This window comes from Falco biarmicus, chromosome 4 (genome assembly GCF_023638135.1).
Source record: "Falco biarmicus isolate bFalBia1 chromosome 4, bFalBia1.pri, whole genome shotgun sequence".
NCBI classification, from domain to species: domain Eukaryota; kingdom Metazoa; phylum Chordata; class Aves; order Falconiformes; family Falconidae; genus Falco; species Falco biarmicus.
The window spans coordinates 76207263-76225770 of record NC_079291.1 but is presented as its reverse complement, the minus strand read 5'-3'; the positions used below and the strand labels follow the sequence as shown (position 1 = coordinate 76225770).

General features: G+C 41.4%; 1 protein-coding gene across 6 annotated transcripts in view; it reads right to left on the bottom strand.

Moving 5' to 3' along the window:
- The window catches only part of TBC1D24 (TBC1 domain family member 24), a 30324-nt gene continuing 11816 nt past the window's right edge, over nucleotides 1–18508 (bottom strand). For 5 of the 6 annotated variants that reach the window (XM_056335750.1, XM_056335748.1, XM_056335752.1 and 2 more), the window contains 7 exons: nucleotides 16085–17119; nucleotides 13754–13771; nucleotides 9148–9306; nucleotides 8163–8226; nucleotides 5947–6042; nucleotides 5276–5510; nucleotides 1–4437 (listed from right to left, as the gene is read on the bottom strand). In XM_056335750.1, coding sequence (XP_056191725.1) covers nucleotides 4283–4437; nucleotides 5276–5510; nucleotides 5947–6042; nucleotides 8163–8226; nucleotides 9148–9306; nucleotides 13754–13771; nucleotides 16085–17043 — 1686 coding nt within the window. In that variant the 5' untranslated portion in view covers nucleotides 17044–17119 and the 3' untranslated portion in view covers nucleotides 1–4282. The remainder of the gene's footprint in view (nucleotides 4438–5275; nucleotides 5511–5946; nucleotides 6043–8162; nucleotides 8227–9147; nucleotides 9307–13753; nucleotides 13772–16084; nucleotides 17120–18508) is intronic. The other variant, XM_056335753.1, reaches the window with a different exon arrangement.

Here is an 18508-nt window from a genome sequence, read left to right as displayed (position 1 = left end):
CACAGTCAAACAACTTTTAATATAATCATAAATCCTGCACAGTGACAAAAATACCATTGATATAGGGCAGTGATTCCAATGATAGGGTAAAAAACCCATTCAGCAGCACACTACCACTCATCTGAAGAAAAACAACACCCCAAATAATATGCACATTCAACTACGAATAGTCTGAAAGTCACAACAGAGAGCTGGCAGAAAGGCATCTCACCATTAACAGCCAGGTGCCCGAGCCACCCATCCATCCAACAACCGGACTCTGGGTGCTGGTTGCAGGAGCTGAGCGGTTCCAGTGCTGAGGCTGCAGGCGACCTCCTGGTCCCCACAGACCGTGGCACCAGCATCTCTATGACCACTGTATGGTCAGTGGGCAGAGGAGATCATTCCCCATCAAAAATGAGGACGGATTTCCAAGGACAAAGTACACAATTTCAATGCACACACACCAACAGCAGTTGATCGATCTGCAAGTGCCACCCCTCCACAGCTAAGCACGTATCTCTACTGGCATGAAATTTACCTCTTTAAAGAACAGTCCTGCCCGCCCCTCCAATTTATCTTCAGTTATCTCAACACAGAGGAAATAACAGTTTTCCCCTTCCCTTTGCTAACTGGCTTCTAATAATGGGAGGCCAATTAACATGCTTCATTAGAAAAGGAAGTGTGTCAAAGTGTATGATCCGTAGGAATGACAGTTTGGGTGCAGTGATGAAGTTTGTCCAGCCCGGCTGACAGCTGGAAATAGTTCCTGTGGCTTGGAAACAGCTGAAATGCCATTTACAATAAATTCAAGTTTCTGATGTCAGGAGTTTCTCGTCTTTTCTCCTTTCAGGAGAATATTACAAAGCAAAAATGTTCTTGCAGAACTGTGGTAGCTGATGCCCAGCCTTCAGCTCTCCAGCTCCGCTCCAAACAGCTCATCAAGCAACACTGGCACTCTCCACTCTTGCTGTCATTGCTGCCATCAGGCCTACAAACTACATCAACAGCTGTTCAGAGTTACAATGACCAAAGCACTTCACCACTGGGGTACTTCAGATAACTGATAACTTTCTGATAAGGCGCCCATTGCAGTCATTGTCTTAAAACCCAATCTGTGGTCTCCACCTCAAGAGTTTTGCATGTAACAAACTGTTGGCTTAATTACATGAACTTTGATACACACTTGGTCAGCAACAACCATCAACTACACAGACACAAAAAATGCCTCTGCTACTGGAAAGAAAGCCAAGTCACAATGCTGCTCCTCTAAGGTGTCCCACAACCATAACAAGAATTACACGGGAGGATTTGTGCATGAAAAGGAACATTCATTTTTAGTGAACAAAAGGACTGGGTGAAGATGACACAGCATCGCGCAATTCCTCTTGCTAGATTATTGCAGCCTCTTGCTTATTCAGTCTGTTCAAATTTAAAACACACATACTAGTCCTGCAGGAAGCCTACCGCAGGGTAACGCTGCATCAAACTAAAACCATCCCCGTGACACGTGTGCCAAGGCTGACTTAGCCCTTTTAGCCCCTGCTGTGATTTGCAAACTCCAGTTGCTCTGGGCATTGTGTGTGCTCCAAGCACGCCCACACCAGTTACAAACGCACACACAGCCGCCGTGAGACGCTGCCAGCCACCCAGCCCAACGCCTGGCTTTAAGAATGAAGATGCCTTTAGCCCCATGCCAGACTGGCCGACCACCTAGATAAGCTACCAAAAAGGGGCCTTCTGTGGACCTTCTGTGTGTGTGTCAGCAGCTGTACTCCTGGTCTGTGATTTGACTTTTGAAAGACACTTGAGACTCAGATGCCTAAACCTCACTGATTCTTCAGTACTGCTCTTTGGATTCTCACACTAATACCCTACGATGATTTCTGAGCAACTATGAGTTATTTCTGATTTAAAACATCCAAATCCCTGGTGCACTAAGAACAGAGCAGGAAAAGGAACAGCGCCTCTTTGACATGGTATGGTACTCCGGTTTCGCTGACATAGCTGCATCCGGCACGGATGGGGAGCAAGAAAAATCACATCACCACTGCCAGCTGCAGGAAAGATTTCGCAGATAAAATCTGTTCATTTTGACTGTAATACTAAACTCCCACAAATCCTACCAACACACAGCTCAAGGGAATTTCTGAGAACTTAAGCTGAAAATTAATGCTATTGTGTTTTCGGTTTTTGTTTTATGGTTTGTTTTCCAAGGGCACCTCAGACAAGCTCAAAAGAGAAGAGATACGGACAAAACTGAAATCCCACCTACATGTAAGAGAACCTACTGAACTGGATACATTTTCTGAGTGATTTCTTTTGTCTGAGGAAGCTTGTGAGATACTAGCAAGTGCAAAGTGATACTGCTAGCTTTGGAAAAATAATAGGATGCAGCATCAGCCAGTATCTGTAAAAAGCCAGACAGGACTGTTAAAGTTCTTCCGCAACAAAATACATAAGTAAAACTGAATTATATCTCTCCTTCCAGTTCAATCAAGTTTACGGTAAACCTATGAAAAGATAGCTGGACAGAACTCACAGAGTGGGAAGTAGGAAAGAGAGGCCCAGTACTGACTCTCAAAATCTAACTGCAAATATAAAAGGTGCAAAAGACATCTTAAATTGTATATGCCGTCTAGTAATTCAAAAAGTTATTCTGACAATTTTAAAATGGCACCTTAAGAAGCAAATCATATTTTTGCCAAGTTTGTTTGTGTACTTTGCAAGAGGCAACATTTTACCAAGACACATGGTATCTTCCTTGATGGCAAGCTAAACAAGCCAACATTAAGACTCACCCGTGACCTTTGAATATTAACATGACCCTGTCCAGCCTAACTGAGATTTTATCAGTACAGATTTTTAATTTTTCCTTTTGATGTTCATCAAGCTTAAGTAGTAATAACATTTCTCCTGCTCTAAAGCAATTTTTTACATTGAACTGCTGAAAAACCCAGCAATTCCTCTTTTCCGTTCATTTTACCTGTTGTAAGTCTTCCTAGTGAATTACCCACCAAAGCTTTGAGAGCATCCTGTCATATGCTCTGGACTATCCATTGATGTTTATGTATTTGTGCTTCATGTGGGAGAAGTTTTGCAACAGATACTACAAGTTTCAGATAATTGATAATTACCGATAATTAGATAACTAGGCAATTGCCTCCAGACAATACATGCCACAAGGCACGCTTGCAGAGAACTATACAAATTCTCAGGAATGAGCATCATTCAAACCTACTAGAACACTGCTGGAAAAAAAGCATTACCTTTTTCAGGATCTCATCGCTGGTAAGACTCATGATATGGAGAAACAGTGTCACCTAGAGTTCTCCTGGGAAACTCTTCCACTCCCAGAATAATACTACACAGAAGATCTGCCTACCACCTCCCTTCATTTACTTGTGGGGAGAGCATTAAGCTTCTGCATCAACCATGTCTCATTTCCCAAACACGCAGGGATATGAGCACAGTTATTCTCAGATTTAAAGCTCCATTTCAGCTTCCAGGAAAGATGAAGAAAAGGAAGTTTCCGAGCGCTGCATATATGCTCTGGCTGCCTGAAACGTGAGCCTATTTCAAGTCATTATACTGATATGGAATAGGAATGTAAACAAAATTACGCCTTTGAGATATCGCTGTCCAGTCTGAATGCCTTTCTCAGAGGCAGAGTCCTCATGCAACTGGAATGTGTCAAGGGCTCAGGTACAAGGAGAAGGATAACTAGCAATCATGGTTCTTGTGTGAACTGAGGGCTTTCATAACTTATGGAACGGTACTGATTTGTCTGCACAATGTCTGCTTATAGTAGGGCAATGATTTTATTAACTACTGTTCTACATCAAATCTGAGGTCATTAATGTTCCCTGGGAGCAGACACTTGATATTACTGGCTCAAGCCAGATATCGGTGCCAGTGGCACACAGCTCTACCGTACACCTCAGCCAGCTCTGTGCCTCTGAGGGATTGCATCAAACTACAAAGCTATCCCGTGATATGGACTTGTATCCATTTAGGATGGTTTGAAATCATTACATTTTCATTTTTACCCTAATAACGGGACCTGAATCCAAATCTCTAGAGGTAAACAGCTAAGGAGTTAATCAGATACATTACTTCACCTTGACCTGTCTTAGATAAACTAAGAGTAAACAACTAAGCTCTGCATTCAAGTGTACCGCTTAGTAATTACTAAAAAAACACCGAGCCCAGCAGAAATTACGTTCTAACTTGGCTCCTGCATTCGAATTTTTGTTGGGAATCCTAAGACAATTGAAAAACTATTTGATTAATGATAGTCATGTCAACCATTCATGGTGTCCCTGAAGCCCCACACCTCCAAGACAGAGATTTGGAAGCTTTCAGAGCACAGTGGCTGATTATTGAAAGTATTGCAGTGGCTGGTTCTTCCGTGGTTCAGATCTGCATCGAGGTAAAGAGCCTGGCCATCACCACCTCCTGTGAAGAGACAAAGGCAAGTGTGAGGGTCTCTGCATTTCTTAGCACGGGAAACTGCTATACAAAAACCGCCCACAGGACGCAAGTGCTTTTCTCATGGGAACATCTGGAAGCCCTAAGTGATGTTTGTTTGCTGTCTTCAGTTGTAACAGAGCATGATCAAATGTACAGCTTTTAAATGACACTATCAGAACTGGATGATTTTTTAAAAAATTAAAAAAAAAAACCCACAGTAATGCAGGGCAGTAAGAGCAAGAAGCCTGATTCAAATGCCTGCATTTAAGATTTATTTTTCAGTGCTGGACGATCTTGGGAGCTACAGCTACCAACTGCATATTTTCCCTCCAGTAAAGAATTCTGTTAGCAGTCAAAAATCAAAGCTGGCAGGAGAACAAGATCAAGAAGTAAGCACCCTGGCTTGGTCTTCTAAATCATTAAGAAACATGTCAAGAATTAAAAACATTTTGATTATCTGTGGGTTTATGTCAAGACTCAGAGAGCTTACAACCAGAGAATGCAGTGAAGTAAAACAGATTTAGAGAGAAAAGCCTCAGGGGAAAGTAAGTTCCTCTTCAAGAACTATTTCTCATCACGAATTAGGCAGTACGAAGGTGCGGCTGTGCTTAAAGCTGTGAGTTACTACATTACTCTAAAATGCTTGATATGCAAGTTTTCCCACTGAAAATTTTTGTTGGGCAATAATATCAGGTTTTGTTCACTTTCACCTCTAACTGTAGTGATACTGAAATACACACATGGTAAATGTAGGTGACTGTCTTATCTGAGGCAGGCAGGAAGAGCTGGTAGGATATATGCTCAAATTCTCACACTGCCTTACCTATAATGATGCATTCACTGCTGCCAGCCATGAACATGGAGGCTGTTTTGGAAGGCAAGTTGAAGTGGCGAGCTGATAAGAAGGGAGAAAGGCGATCTGAGGGGTCCGATGGGACGCTGCCAGAAGAGAGGGTGCTGGAAGCTGGTGAGGCATGATTTTCCATCTCTGAACCAGCTGTGGCCAGTTCTGGATGTTTTATGATCACCCACTCATAGCGTTCCACTTCTGGCTGCAGCTGCATAGGGGCAGAGAAGAGCAAAGGTGGTTAGTGCACATGCATTACGCAGGCAGCTCTGCACAGCAAAGAACACTGAAACCCCTCAGACTCCACCTGCACGGTGAGTGGTAAAGATTGGATCAAACTGTCTTTTAGGCCAGATGTTATTTTCTTACTTTACACCTTTGCCTTTTGGGTATTTTTAGACTGAAGAAATGATGCAGTGTTTTCCAAGTTATCTTAATACATGTTTCAAGAAAATATTCTGTGCAAGGGAAGGAAAAGCATTACCATGAAACCAAAAAGTAAAATTTTCTCCACATTAGGAGTTCAGGAGAATTTATAAACTAGGAGGGTGTATAACCCAGCCTCTTCAAGTAGAGGGGAAGCAAGAGTGACAGCGGTACAGCAGTTCTGCCTTGCTACTGGGTAATGACAAGGAAATTTTACTCACCCTAAATACAAAGCACTCCCCAGTTCCAAAGAAACTCAGCTTGTTCCCTCCTCGCCTGCGCTCGCTCCAGTCAGTGGACAGATAAGCCCCACAGACCTAGCACAAACAGCACCGTCAGGAGGCTTTCCGTTGTAGAAGAAAGTGTGTTAAACCAACAGACACCATCATTTCAGAGTCCAGAACTGAAGGTTTTGTATTAGATATTTGATTTTCAAAAATCTCTGTAGCAGTGGATTAAGGCAGCACAAATACTTAGGTCTAAACAGATTTAAACTGCTTTAATCCACTGGTGGGTACCCTTAAACCTCAAGAGTTTCATAAATTATTTCACATACGAGGCCTTAAAGGAGAAATGTTCCAACATAACCCCAGGTACCAAAACACAAATCACTCTGAATTTGTAAAGCCTGACTTCCACTTCCTCATTTTGGCATCCAAAGCAACAGTGTTGTCACAAGTCACAGTATGAGCAGTTCTGCCTGAATATTTTCTGGTCATAAACAGTAGCCTTGGTGGCTTTTTCCATTTCAGACTGTAGGTTAAAATTAGCTTAACTAAGCCAATGCTGAACTAGCTCAGGTATTTAAAGCAGCCTATTCAAACAGCATGGGGTTCACTAGTTTCCAATAAAGAAAAACATAGCCTTAGAGGGCTGAGCCTTTCTGTGGAGTCTTTTGTTTGCACTAGAAGAATTTCTCGCTACCAGCAATAAGCATCACTGCCAAGTGGATAGAGACCAAACAATGAAGTTCTAAGAATGGCATGAAAGCAACCCTGCTTTCCCCGCCCCCCCCCAGAAACTATGGTTAAACAGATTGTTCTAAGGTATATTTGCCGTTTAGTTTCCACCAGTATTAAAAGCAGAGCTCCTAGGACAAAATTACTGAAGAGCAGGTTTTTTTGTATTTTTTTTTGTATGCATAAACAAAAAGATGCCCCAGAACTCAGTTTCATCTGATATGCCTGAAGTGCATGACAGACAGAAAACCAGAAGACAAATCTTTCTAAAATGTAAAGATGGACATATGAACAAAGAATGAATGTAATCCTTTGGAAAAAAAAAACACCAACAAAAAAACCCCACCAAAACCCACAACCACCAAACAAGAAACCCCGTATTTTTCTCCCGCTTTTTTGTTTCTACTATTTTTTTTTGAGGGATAAGAAATGAACCATACTATACAAACCAGTATCACTTACAAAACTAGACTTTTGGCATGCTCCAGGACAAGAGGCAAAATAATAAACATTTTCCCTCTTCCCTTTTGATACCACAGGCATTCTATAAGCCACTGGCATGTCAGTGTAGGCCTGGGATGGCCAGAAACCATACACAGAACTATGAAATGGCATGGAGCGTTAGCATTAGGTAGATGCAAACAAGAGTAGAAATGGGCTTATTTCACGGACAGTCATCCTGCATGAACATAAGTAAAAATATAAGTCCACAGGCTGCACTAATAGCTTAACATTATATACAAAATATTGAAGTCATGCACAGTGGCACAGATAACCAACGCTCATTACCGAAAGCACCTGTATACTCTCCCTCAGAGGTTCTGGGAAACTTTGTTTTATGGTTTATGTTTTTTTTTCAACAAGAATGAGGTGAAGCTAATATTTCTATTTTCACATTATGTTGTCCTATATTGTCGCACAGAGTACACCAGAGAACAACCACTCATTAAATAAGGCACCTGTGTGCAATCCTCAGGTTCTCAGAGCTGCCTCTTTCACACACCCCCCACCCCAAAGACAGAGATGAAGCTAAAGCTTTTGTTTCCAGTATTATTCACACCTTTTAAATTATGCTACTTTCTCTCCTCATATCCTGGAGAAAATGAAAATAACTTCTATCAATCACTGAGTTTCTTAACACAATTCCCCAGCCTCTCCCTCTGATTCTGCAATTAAAAAGAGTCTGTCCAAGAGCTTAATGAGATACTCTAGTCCATCATCCCACATTACTTACAAGAGAAAGAACTGCTGACCAAGACCTAGTTTACAAGATTTACCCAAGAATGCACAGTCCCACAATCAACAAACGGAACCATTTAAAGCATGCGTTGTTAAAAAACAGAAACAAAACCCCAAGCAATTTCAGGTCCCTTGCTTCTTCATTTTATTATAAGCAGTTATAATAAATATGTGTCGCCATACAGCATTACATAACTGCCTAAAACCTAATTTAATCAGTTGCCTTTCACCTCACTCACCTCTTTTGTTGTGGTCTTGATGAGGAGAAGAGTTGGTTCATGTCCCTCACTGTGAGAATAGAACCTGAAGTGCAAAGTACACAAAAATGAGCACTCAACTACCACCGACTGCAGTTCTCTTCCTCCTTAACTCAGGCACCATCCCTTCGTCCAACCATCCTTTTTGCATGGCAAAAGAGACATCTGAAGACTAAGCATATTCCTGTAAATGTTTTCTATGGTCTTCGTAAATAACAGAGTTGAGTGTCATCAAAATTATCCAGCAGTTCTTCTCAGTTCTCCATACAGTTTATGCCTCTGCAGAGCAACTACAAGACTACCTATCACAAAAGTGGTATTTTACAGCACTTTCAATCACGAACAAGGACTGATGGCTGTGTCTGAAGAGCTTTTGGTTTCACCAGAAAATAATTATGACACATTCTCTTTGCTCGCTTTTGCTTTTCCTCATGGCAAATGGGGCTGGGACAGCAGACCTCTCCCCACCTCAGCACCTCAACTGCTGATGTCAAAGTCATTATTAGGAGCTATACAATTATAGTCTTCTGTGTCATGTGCAAGGAGAACTCCTATCCAGTTTACTTCACTTTAAAACTAACACAGTGTCATAGGTAGAGGAATCTCCAGTTTCCAGTTCCCTTATTCTTTGGATCAGTTTGGATGTGGTTACCTACCCAAGAGAGTCTGCACAGCAGCCACCGAGTTAAGCATTCGTATCCAGCGGGGAACGAAACAGTCTCAAACTAGCACATTCTGTGAAATGATGCAAGTTTGACTTTTCCATCTGGTCTTGGACAGTTTAGAAGGGCTTGCCATGCTCTGGCATATGAAGTATCCTGGTCAAATGCTGTAGCCAATACGAATTTGTCACATTTGCAAACCATTGCTAATAATATTCTTCTGATCAAGTTCGGACTAGCATGGTGTTTTTGTCAATCCAGCAAACAGTTCACCAGCTGCTCATTTTTGGGAAGGTGTTCCTTACCTGCTCAGACTACAGCCATGTTCCAAGGTGGTGAAAAGCAGGAGGGGCTGGCAAAGTGCAAATCGCTCTGGGATCCATGACCAGATATCTCGCATCTCTTTCACACTGACAATTTCAGACTTGAAGTTCTCAGCATGAACTGCCAAGTGCACATTCTGCCTGAGAAATACAATACAAAACACTGAGAAATAATAATTTAACAAAAAACCCCAAGCTTTGGATTACTGGACAGTAACATGCAAAGACAGCTGAACGCTAGAAGACCCTAGTGCATATGCCATTGTTCAAAGCTCCAGCCCATGGGATTAGAAGGCCATGATTTAGCGAATACAGTAAACTACTGCAGTTTAGTGTAATCCTCAAGAGGCAGTGATCTGGCCTTACTGAAATACCTGGAGCAATTCCTCTGTATGGCAGCTGTGGCCTTTATATACAGAGGACACAACAGTGAAGCCAGCTAGGATGACTGCGAGCTTAAATAGATCAAATCGTATTCACCGTCTGAGACAGCCTCACTGGTGCTAGTATTTAAGCACAGAGAACAGAATAGCTAAAGAAACAGCCAGGGTCTGAAAGGAAGAGGTAGTACTTTTTCTCCCTCTGAGGTCCCGCCTGTACCATGGAATTAGAGAATTCATAAACCCCTCAGAAATTTTAGAGGAATTGGTTATTACCGGGCTAAGCAATTTTAATCCAAGGCAAATATTTGAAGCTTTTAGAAAGTTTCACCTCTTGGAAACATGTCATCACCAATGACTTCCACTTCATTAAGAACCAAAAAAGTTCCTAGGTTCACTGTTACAGACAGAGCCTGAAAACATGAAGGAGTGCTAGACACCCCAGAAAGCAAAGCCCTCTGGCACAATTATTAGAATGGATTCATGGCTTTGAAACACTTGAGGGTAATCATCATCATCATCTTAACCAGCCTTCATTTCTCAGAATAAATAAGCACACAAACTCAGAGCCTGGGGATTAAACAAGTGTTATTGCATCCATGGCCAATGTTACAGACTTTAAAATGCAAGGGTGACAGCCAAGTACTTGGTGGAAGTGACATAGGAACTTATGTAAGATACTAAATTACTGGGTAGCCATTAGTTAAATGAAGCTTTAGGCAGTTTGCTCTGCATGCAAGGGTTCAGTTGCAAGTATCTGCCAATTTCTGGTGGGGTTTCTTTTGTTGGTTTTTTTTTCCTTACAGAATTCTTTCTTCTTAGTTTCATGGAACATAAAGAGAACCTTAATACTGCATATCTGCATGTATCTGAATAGCTTAGCTCACTCCCTAAAACACACAAACTACACATTTTTTTTATTATTTTTCTTGCTTGTAGTGCCAAGAAATCAGTGGCATTTGCATGGTACTTTAGAACAGTGCTGACTTAGAGACATTGGGAAATGCTTACTGAAATTTACTGTAGCTGCCTTAGTGTCAGCATTTCTAATGAAGTGACTCCTTAGGTCACTGAAAAATAAAATAAATTACTGCTTCCTCTAGCAAAATGAACCAAATCACTACTTGTGTTACTACCCTGCATTATCTAACTAGCAAGGAACTTGTATGGACACCTATTTAAGCAAGCTGCAATTATTAATGATTTTTAAAACCTGCAGTACCACTGACTAGGACATTATTTGTGCTTTTAAACCAGCAAAGCAAGGCACAGGAGAGATCAACTGAAGCAAAGTATGAGCCAAGACTTGAACCCACATCTTCAGAACCTTACTTTAGGTCTCAGCCCTTCCAGTCCTGTCTGGTGCAGCTAGAGTGGTGGCACTACGGAACAGAGCTGAGAAAAAGCCTTGGTTTCAGTTCATCAGAAATCAGATTTTTCTCACGTTCAAGGAATTAAAAAATGTTCAGTGCAGTCAACTAGCTTATCACAGTGAATTTCTGGAGGAAAAGTAATGATGATAAACAGGCCGAGTTAGTAGCAAATACCAAAACAGTTTTAAACTTACTAAACCTCAAACAAGCAAGCCTCAATTATTTGTATGCTTGGTCTGTACATTTTTCACACCTACGTGACCTGTTTGGGCAACTAAACTGACGTACTCGTTCCTAAAAGGCTCTCAGCCTTGGTGTACCTTTTCTTTTGCCTCTGTTCCTTCTCCTGGCTACTATGAACTGCTGACTTAAGGACTTTCCTACTCAGACCCCACTTAAAGCCTGCGTTCAGCAGTATTCATAGCAACACATCACTTTCAGTGCCTGTGCCTTCCTACAACTTTTCCATGTAGGCAGAACATCACCTTTAAAATCAGATCTTTCTGATTTACTCCAAAGCATTTACCATTGTATCGGCCATTTAAAAATATTCCAAGCACGCCACTCCTGCCCCTTGAGTATCACGACAAATCATTTCATATCTAATGTCATCATTCAGTTAGTAAAACCGAGACCGTAGCTTGACCAAAGGATTTGAAATAAAATGACCTGCTGTTTCCCAGTGCTAAATCACAGCTGCAGGTGCTTAAGACTGAAACCTGATGCTGTGTTGAGACCAGTGGGGATACACAGCCTGGCCTGCATCACACCAAACTGTGCTGCTCAACAAAAATACAAGCTTTTGGCTGGCCAGTGTGCGTGTTTCAGAAAATTGCAACTAGAGTTACAAGTATCTAACCTGTATGCATTTTCTCATCTTTGACGGTATTTCCCTAATGACACTGAAAATAATTTACTTCAGTTGGGTGGTTGCTTTTCAAAGTATTAAATGACTGCACACAGCACATAAATTGGCTAAGAAAAAGCCTCAGTGTTTTGGTTTATATTGGCTGATGAAAATTAAGTTTAGCATTCACCACAGTCTTTCAGGGTTATCCGGTAAAAATTCAGCAGTTTGAGAGAATGCTTTATTTGGACTGACATTGCATTAAAATCTACCACTAGAACCAAACAAATCCATTAAGATTTCACCCTGCATTAGCGTTTTCCTCAGTTCTTCATACTGGCTTATTGGGACTGACATGACGACTTTCTACTGATTGCTGATGTTGGAAAGACATGTTCAATTGTTACTATCCCAAAGGAAATTAGATTTAGAAAAGTAGCACTATTTAAATGTTTAACAAAGCGGCTTATTCGCGATATTCATAGGAATGTTGTTTTTTCAGCTGTATCATTGACACAATGCGCTTGAGAGACCTCAAAGCTCCTGAAGGTAAAGCCAACGCTGACGAACATGCAGCAGCAGCCGTGAGCAGATGCGCTCTGTACGTGTTTTCCAGGACAGCAAATACCACACTCCAAGGTATGACTCACTGAATTACATCTTCCTGCTCTGCTCTGGTTTTGGTCAAATCTTACAGGGTCTGCATTATGTTTAAAATCCATTGTAATTTCAGTTAGGGCATAAATGTATGGTAGAAGTGATACATTGTTTCTCAGTTGTAAATGGCAATATAAGCCGTATGTGGTATATAAGGCTGACACCTAATCCTGCATTGAGATCAGTGTCAACAGATACCCTGCGTTTACCCAAGTTTCCTCAAACCCAAACTACATGCTTCCTAGCAGAAACCAAAGCTTTCTACTGCTTTCAGAACACTGTAACTACAGTAAAATAATACATGGACACTGAACACTTGCCTGGCTGGAATTAACAGCCTGCTAATTTACTAGAGGTAAAATCCTCAACACACAGGATATGATATGAAACATGCTTCGGTAAGTCTCTTAAGGTGTTCTTTCAGACATGAAAACACAAGGAAATTAATTCCAATTTTGATTTTATAAATTAGTACAAATGTTAGTGCGCATCACTTACTAAAGTTAACTCAGGGCACCTGCAACAAGGCCAAGATTCTCAAAGGCATTAAACAGACACATCTGTGTTACTTAATACTCACAGGGCTGTCTTTCTCCTTTCCAAGTTCTCCGCTTATCAGGTATCACAATCCACTCGGTTTTGTTCTTTACGATTTGCTTTTCAGGCCAAGACTTGATGAATGACTTCATTAACCATTAATGCTATATGGCTGAGTAACTCTGACCTCCTCGACACAGGAAAAAGAGTCTTGTCTTCTTGCCTCTAAAAAAAGCCCTTCCTACTTAAAAATAAATATAATCTAGTATGAATAGACACAAGTCACTTTTAGGAGCATGCCAAATTGGGTTCAGTCCAACATCTTTCTGAATAACTACAGAAAGCTTCCAAAGAAGAAAGAAAGTTGAGTATGTCTCTCACATCTCTTGCAACAACATATACCAGGTTTGGATGTGGGACGATACCCAACAGTATTGTCATGTTACTTGAGGTTTTTAAAACAAAATAACACTTCGTCTTCTGGTGTAGAACGGACTTTTATCCCACCACTAACATTACTCTTTTTCCATTCTGGAAAACACAGGCTTGTATCGCTGTATGGAAGTGCTATGTTGACCAGCTGGGTCTGTGATCCCTCATCTTAAAACCTTGCAGGTGCTTTGAACTAACTTTGCAAGAGTGTGTTCAGGAGATGTTACACAGCAATCGGATGCTGTAATTGCTGCCCTTCTTCTCCTGCCCCACCATTAGCAATAATGACAGCTTCAGAAAAAATAACAAGCCAAAGACAGAAGAAACGAGCAAAGTGCAAAGATTCAAGTGTTTTAGCCTACCTTTTGGGAGATGCAACACTGCAAACAGGAGGGGTGCAGTGGGTATGGAATTGACAGAAGGAGAACGTATAAGGAGAAAGACAAAAAAAGATAGAAGAGATCAGTGATTTCCTACATCCACAACAAAGTGAATAAAAGGAGCCTGGAGAGAAACAAAGTAAGGTTTGATTCAAATCACCAAGCACAAGAAAAACAAACAAAAAAGGTTAAAATATTTCCCATTTCTTTCCTTTTTTAATACTTTTTTTGCTACCTACTTGTAGTTATCCGATTGGAAAATAATTCATCATCTCTTTGCACAGGCCAAACACATCTGGACAGAGAACTCGCCCACATCCTATCGAGCAGTGGAGAAAAGCTCAGCTCTCCAGCACTTCCATCTGCCCACACTAGGATCCAAACCGCACCAAGTTCATGCAGTACCTTGCCAGGGGATACTGAGAAGTTTCAGTATGCACTTTTTCACTAGCAGCTCTGCCTGGTGAGGCACTAACTACTGGGATTATTTGGGTACGAATTCACCGTATTTTGCTTTGAAGAAATCACTGTTCTGAGCAAGAATACCTCTACCACATTTAACACACCAGGAGCTTCTGAGGTTTCTGTGGCTGCTTGGGGTTTTTACTTGGTATTGTTCGGTTTTTTTGTTAATTTTTTTTTTAAAAACCTATTATTTACTTAAAGCTGTCATTCTGTTGCTGAAGAATATAATCTTTCTGAGAAAGAGCATTACAACTCTCCTGAAGTTCAGTACAGAAAGAAAAAGGCACACATCAGAAGAGTTAATACTTCTGGTTGCAAGTCCCAGATACCATGGTCTGAACTCTACCTGATGTGACACTCCACTGGCTAAAGGCCTTGAAATATTTAAGACTGTACAGAGCAGCTTCTTCCAAGATATGATCGAAATAAAGTACAAACTAATTGTAAATCAAACTGTGATCTAAAAATAAACCATTGGAAAAGACTGGAGGCAACTTTACATGTATTTAGGCACACAAAAGAGGTTCTGCTAACATTTACATTATTTTATAGGCTGAAATCTGCTAGGTATATATTTCAATACCATGGAATGATACCTGTTTGCAACTACTGAAACTAACTCAGCAACAATTGGCCATAAGATGCCACCACATCAGTGGCTGGTACCTTTTGATTTTTGAAGATTTAGAGAAAATGAAAGACTGTCCCTCTAGAATACCACGCTTATTGACCCCAGTAGACTTCTAGAAGTCATCCTCCCTTCAGAGGTGAGGACAGCTGATAAAACTGTTCAACACAAGATTTGAAAAACATCTGGGAGAAGTTTTCTGCAGTCACAGAAGGCCTTAGGAGAAAACAGGACATATCTGCAACCCCGGCATTTACCTGCACATACATTTGCACTTGGCAAGATGCTAATTTTGTTTAGAATATATTGCTGTCTTTTCTATATACATACATATATTTCTACATATACAGTCTTTCAGCGAAGCTTTTTATTGTGTCTTTTATTATCACATTAGAGCAGGATTTAATTTACTAGTTTCACAGCTGGTTTCTCCTCCTCTCATTTCTGAAAAGAAATTGTGATTATGCAATCACCTTTTGGATCAGTATCCTCACATTTCTCTTCCACAGTTCTTTCAAAATAATTACTTAAATTTATTTAAAAAAATATTTCTAATAGTACATGAACCTCTCACATAATAGGCCAACTCCTATCTATGGTTACTATACTCTTGGCTTTCATGAGGCTTGCAGTCAAACTAATTTCAAAAGTAACCTGCAAATAAGACTTATTCTTCCTCATTCTGTTCAAATAACTCCCCAGTTAAGCAAAATGTTCCCAACTGGGACAGTGTTCACCTACTTACACTAAAGATACGGCTAAATTCACAGTACGGGGCAGCATGAAATTGACTTCTTATACAAATGATCTCACAGTTAAGAATTAATTTTCATATTTGTTTGGGTATTTTTCTTCCAAGTAATTTATCAGTGTTTCTTCCAGCTGTTCTAAAATGCCTTTTGGTTTAAAAACAGCTTGTGAAGGACACTTCTGAGATACAGTACTTGCAATTAATATGTACCTGTAAGAAGTAATTGTAAATTCATCACTGAGTAAGCCATGAGAAACTGCTTTGTAACATTTCAGTTACACTTCTCCTTACAATCCCAGGAACACTTAATTTTGGGGCTGCTGACTTTTTCTAGAGAGGAAAAAAAATCAGCAGAGATACCAGCATGTACCAGTAGAACTTCCCCACCAGTCAACCAGGACTACCTGACAGCTCACCATGCTGCAAAAACTCACGAGATCACTCTGGCAACCTCTAGCGAGAGCCCTACCTTTTCTGTTTGACCGTGATGCCCTTCTGCTGCAAAGCCTTCTCATTGGCCATCTGCAGAAGCTGGATCTCCTTCCGTGAGAAAAGGCGGATAGCAAAGGCTTTTTCCAGAAGCCTCTCTGGAGACACTGACTTGGCAATGTCTCTCACAAAAGCTCGAATGTCTTGCTGTATGCTGTCAGACTCCATGGGCTGCCCAGCTCTGACTTTGTGAAAAAATTTCAGAAGGGCCAGTGCAACACGATAGAGAACTTTGTAGCCCTCCACCAGAAACACATCAAAGACCCGAGCAATGTACACCATAGGCAGTTCTCCGAAGAGCCAGCGCTGCCAGTCGGAGTATACCTCCAACACATCCTCAGACACCGCCACCATCAACTTATGTGCTGCCTGACAGTACTTGTTAACCAGGTCTCCAAAGGTCATGCAGGATGACTCAAAAGCTAAGAACGTCTGATCAATGAGCCGCTTAGATGGGTCATTGCAAGCAAGGATGCGACAAACCTGTTCGAAGCACTCTGCCTCATCTTTGCTGTAGTGGAGGAGCAAAGCTATCACAGAAGGCAGTGCTGGGCAAAACGATATGTCCGGGAACTGATTAGCAATGCACAATATAATCTTCCTCACTGCCCCAATGCCTTCTGCGTTCAAACAGTACGTGGGGACCAGGCTGTTATCCACAAACTCTGGCAGTGGAAGGGAGCTACTGTTACGTTTTCCAATGATCTTCACAACAATGTCCCGGTACACATTTGCATCTGGGGTCACTGTGCGGCATGGGATATTGCTGATTAGTTTGTGGTACACTTTGGCCCTCAGAGAGTGGTTCTTGGCCCAGTAGCCCTGGCGGGCCAGCTGCTTGAGCTCCTGGAACTCCGTGCAGGTTAGCTCCTTTGCATCCTGGCTCTGGACAGTAACATCCATTTTGTCCCAATCCACAAAGCGGTTGTATTCATCCATGGCTCCAGGAGAAGCATATCAGATAAATCATGAGAATGGAGACCTTACTTAGTCATTAAATGACTTGCAGCTTTTTCTGCAAAAGGAAAAAACACATAGGTTTGAGTAACAGGTAATTATCCATTTTCTTTAGGAACACACACATACATTCAACTTGTTCCTGAAATGCCAAAACTGTTTTCTAAAGCAAAAAGTTAAAGATACATGCCTTTTTATTTTTAAGCCAAACTTTACTTCCATTCTGTCAACAACTCATACTGAAGTAATTTATCAATGGCCAGCCAAGAGGTTGACACCTCCACAGGAAGTTAATTTCCCCAGCTGAAGGTCCAAGCTGAGGCACGGACCTTTATGTTAACTTCTCACTTACAGAGCAGAAGACTCCCACTTCAAAAACTGCCATTGTAAAGTCTGTTCAATTTGCAATCTCTCTTCCCAGTTCTCTGGGGAAGTAACTGTTACTTACACGACACAGATGCAGCCTGATGAGCAGCTTACACTGTTCTAAGAGTGCGTGGCCAGTGACAAGAGATGCTGACCTCCTGCTAGCCACAGCCATGTGTTCTTAGTCATTTCTTCATGCTGATACTAGCACTCACGTGGCCACGCAGTCACCGAGATTAGCTTGTTAATCTGGTACAAGTTTTCTTTTCTACAGGATAAACAAGATGGTGCAGCTGTATGGTCAGCCAGACCATCATTGCTGCCAGAATAAAGACGAGTGCAGGACAGAACCAGCCCTTCTGACTGCAGTATGGTCTCAAGTCAGCTTGAAAGAGCTTCATGAAACTGATCCTTAATTCTCTTGAGTACCACACTGGACCTCTGGTCCCAGCTGTGCACGACTTCTATGACCAATTCCCCCTCCAGAGGGCCTGCTCTCACCAACAGTGGGAGATGCTGAAGACACACACCACTGCAACAGCACCCAGAGCTGAAAGATCAGGTTCTGCCTCTAGTTCCTCAAACCACAAGTTTACATGACCTACCAGTTGATTCTAGCTTTAAAGTACACCTGTGTCCCAGCAGACAGCATGACTGCAGCCAGTAATGGCCACACCTGAATCAGCTTTAATCAAGCCAGTGCAATACTAGAAGGGGAGATAGAATAAAATACACTTGTAACAGCAGGCAACAGGTTTGCCTAGTGCTGGAACATCTCTGCCAGACTGATTAAAGCTAGGAAGCACGTGGCCCTTGATGCTGCACATTCTGCAAAGGCAGATAATCCCTATAAAATGCAACAGGCCTATAAAACTGTTTTGTACAATTAAAAATATTATGTAGCAAGGTTAAATCAACAAAACCAGTTACTGAAACACTTCCAAAGAACCCTTAAGTCATTTCTGTGTCAACAGACTGGAGAATGCACACAACTTGACATTTATCAGCATGGTCTTTTGTACAGCAGGTGTATTAAAATGATTTGAAACTCCTAAGTCAATACACATCAAGACAGACAAGT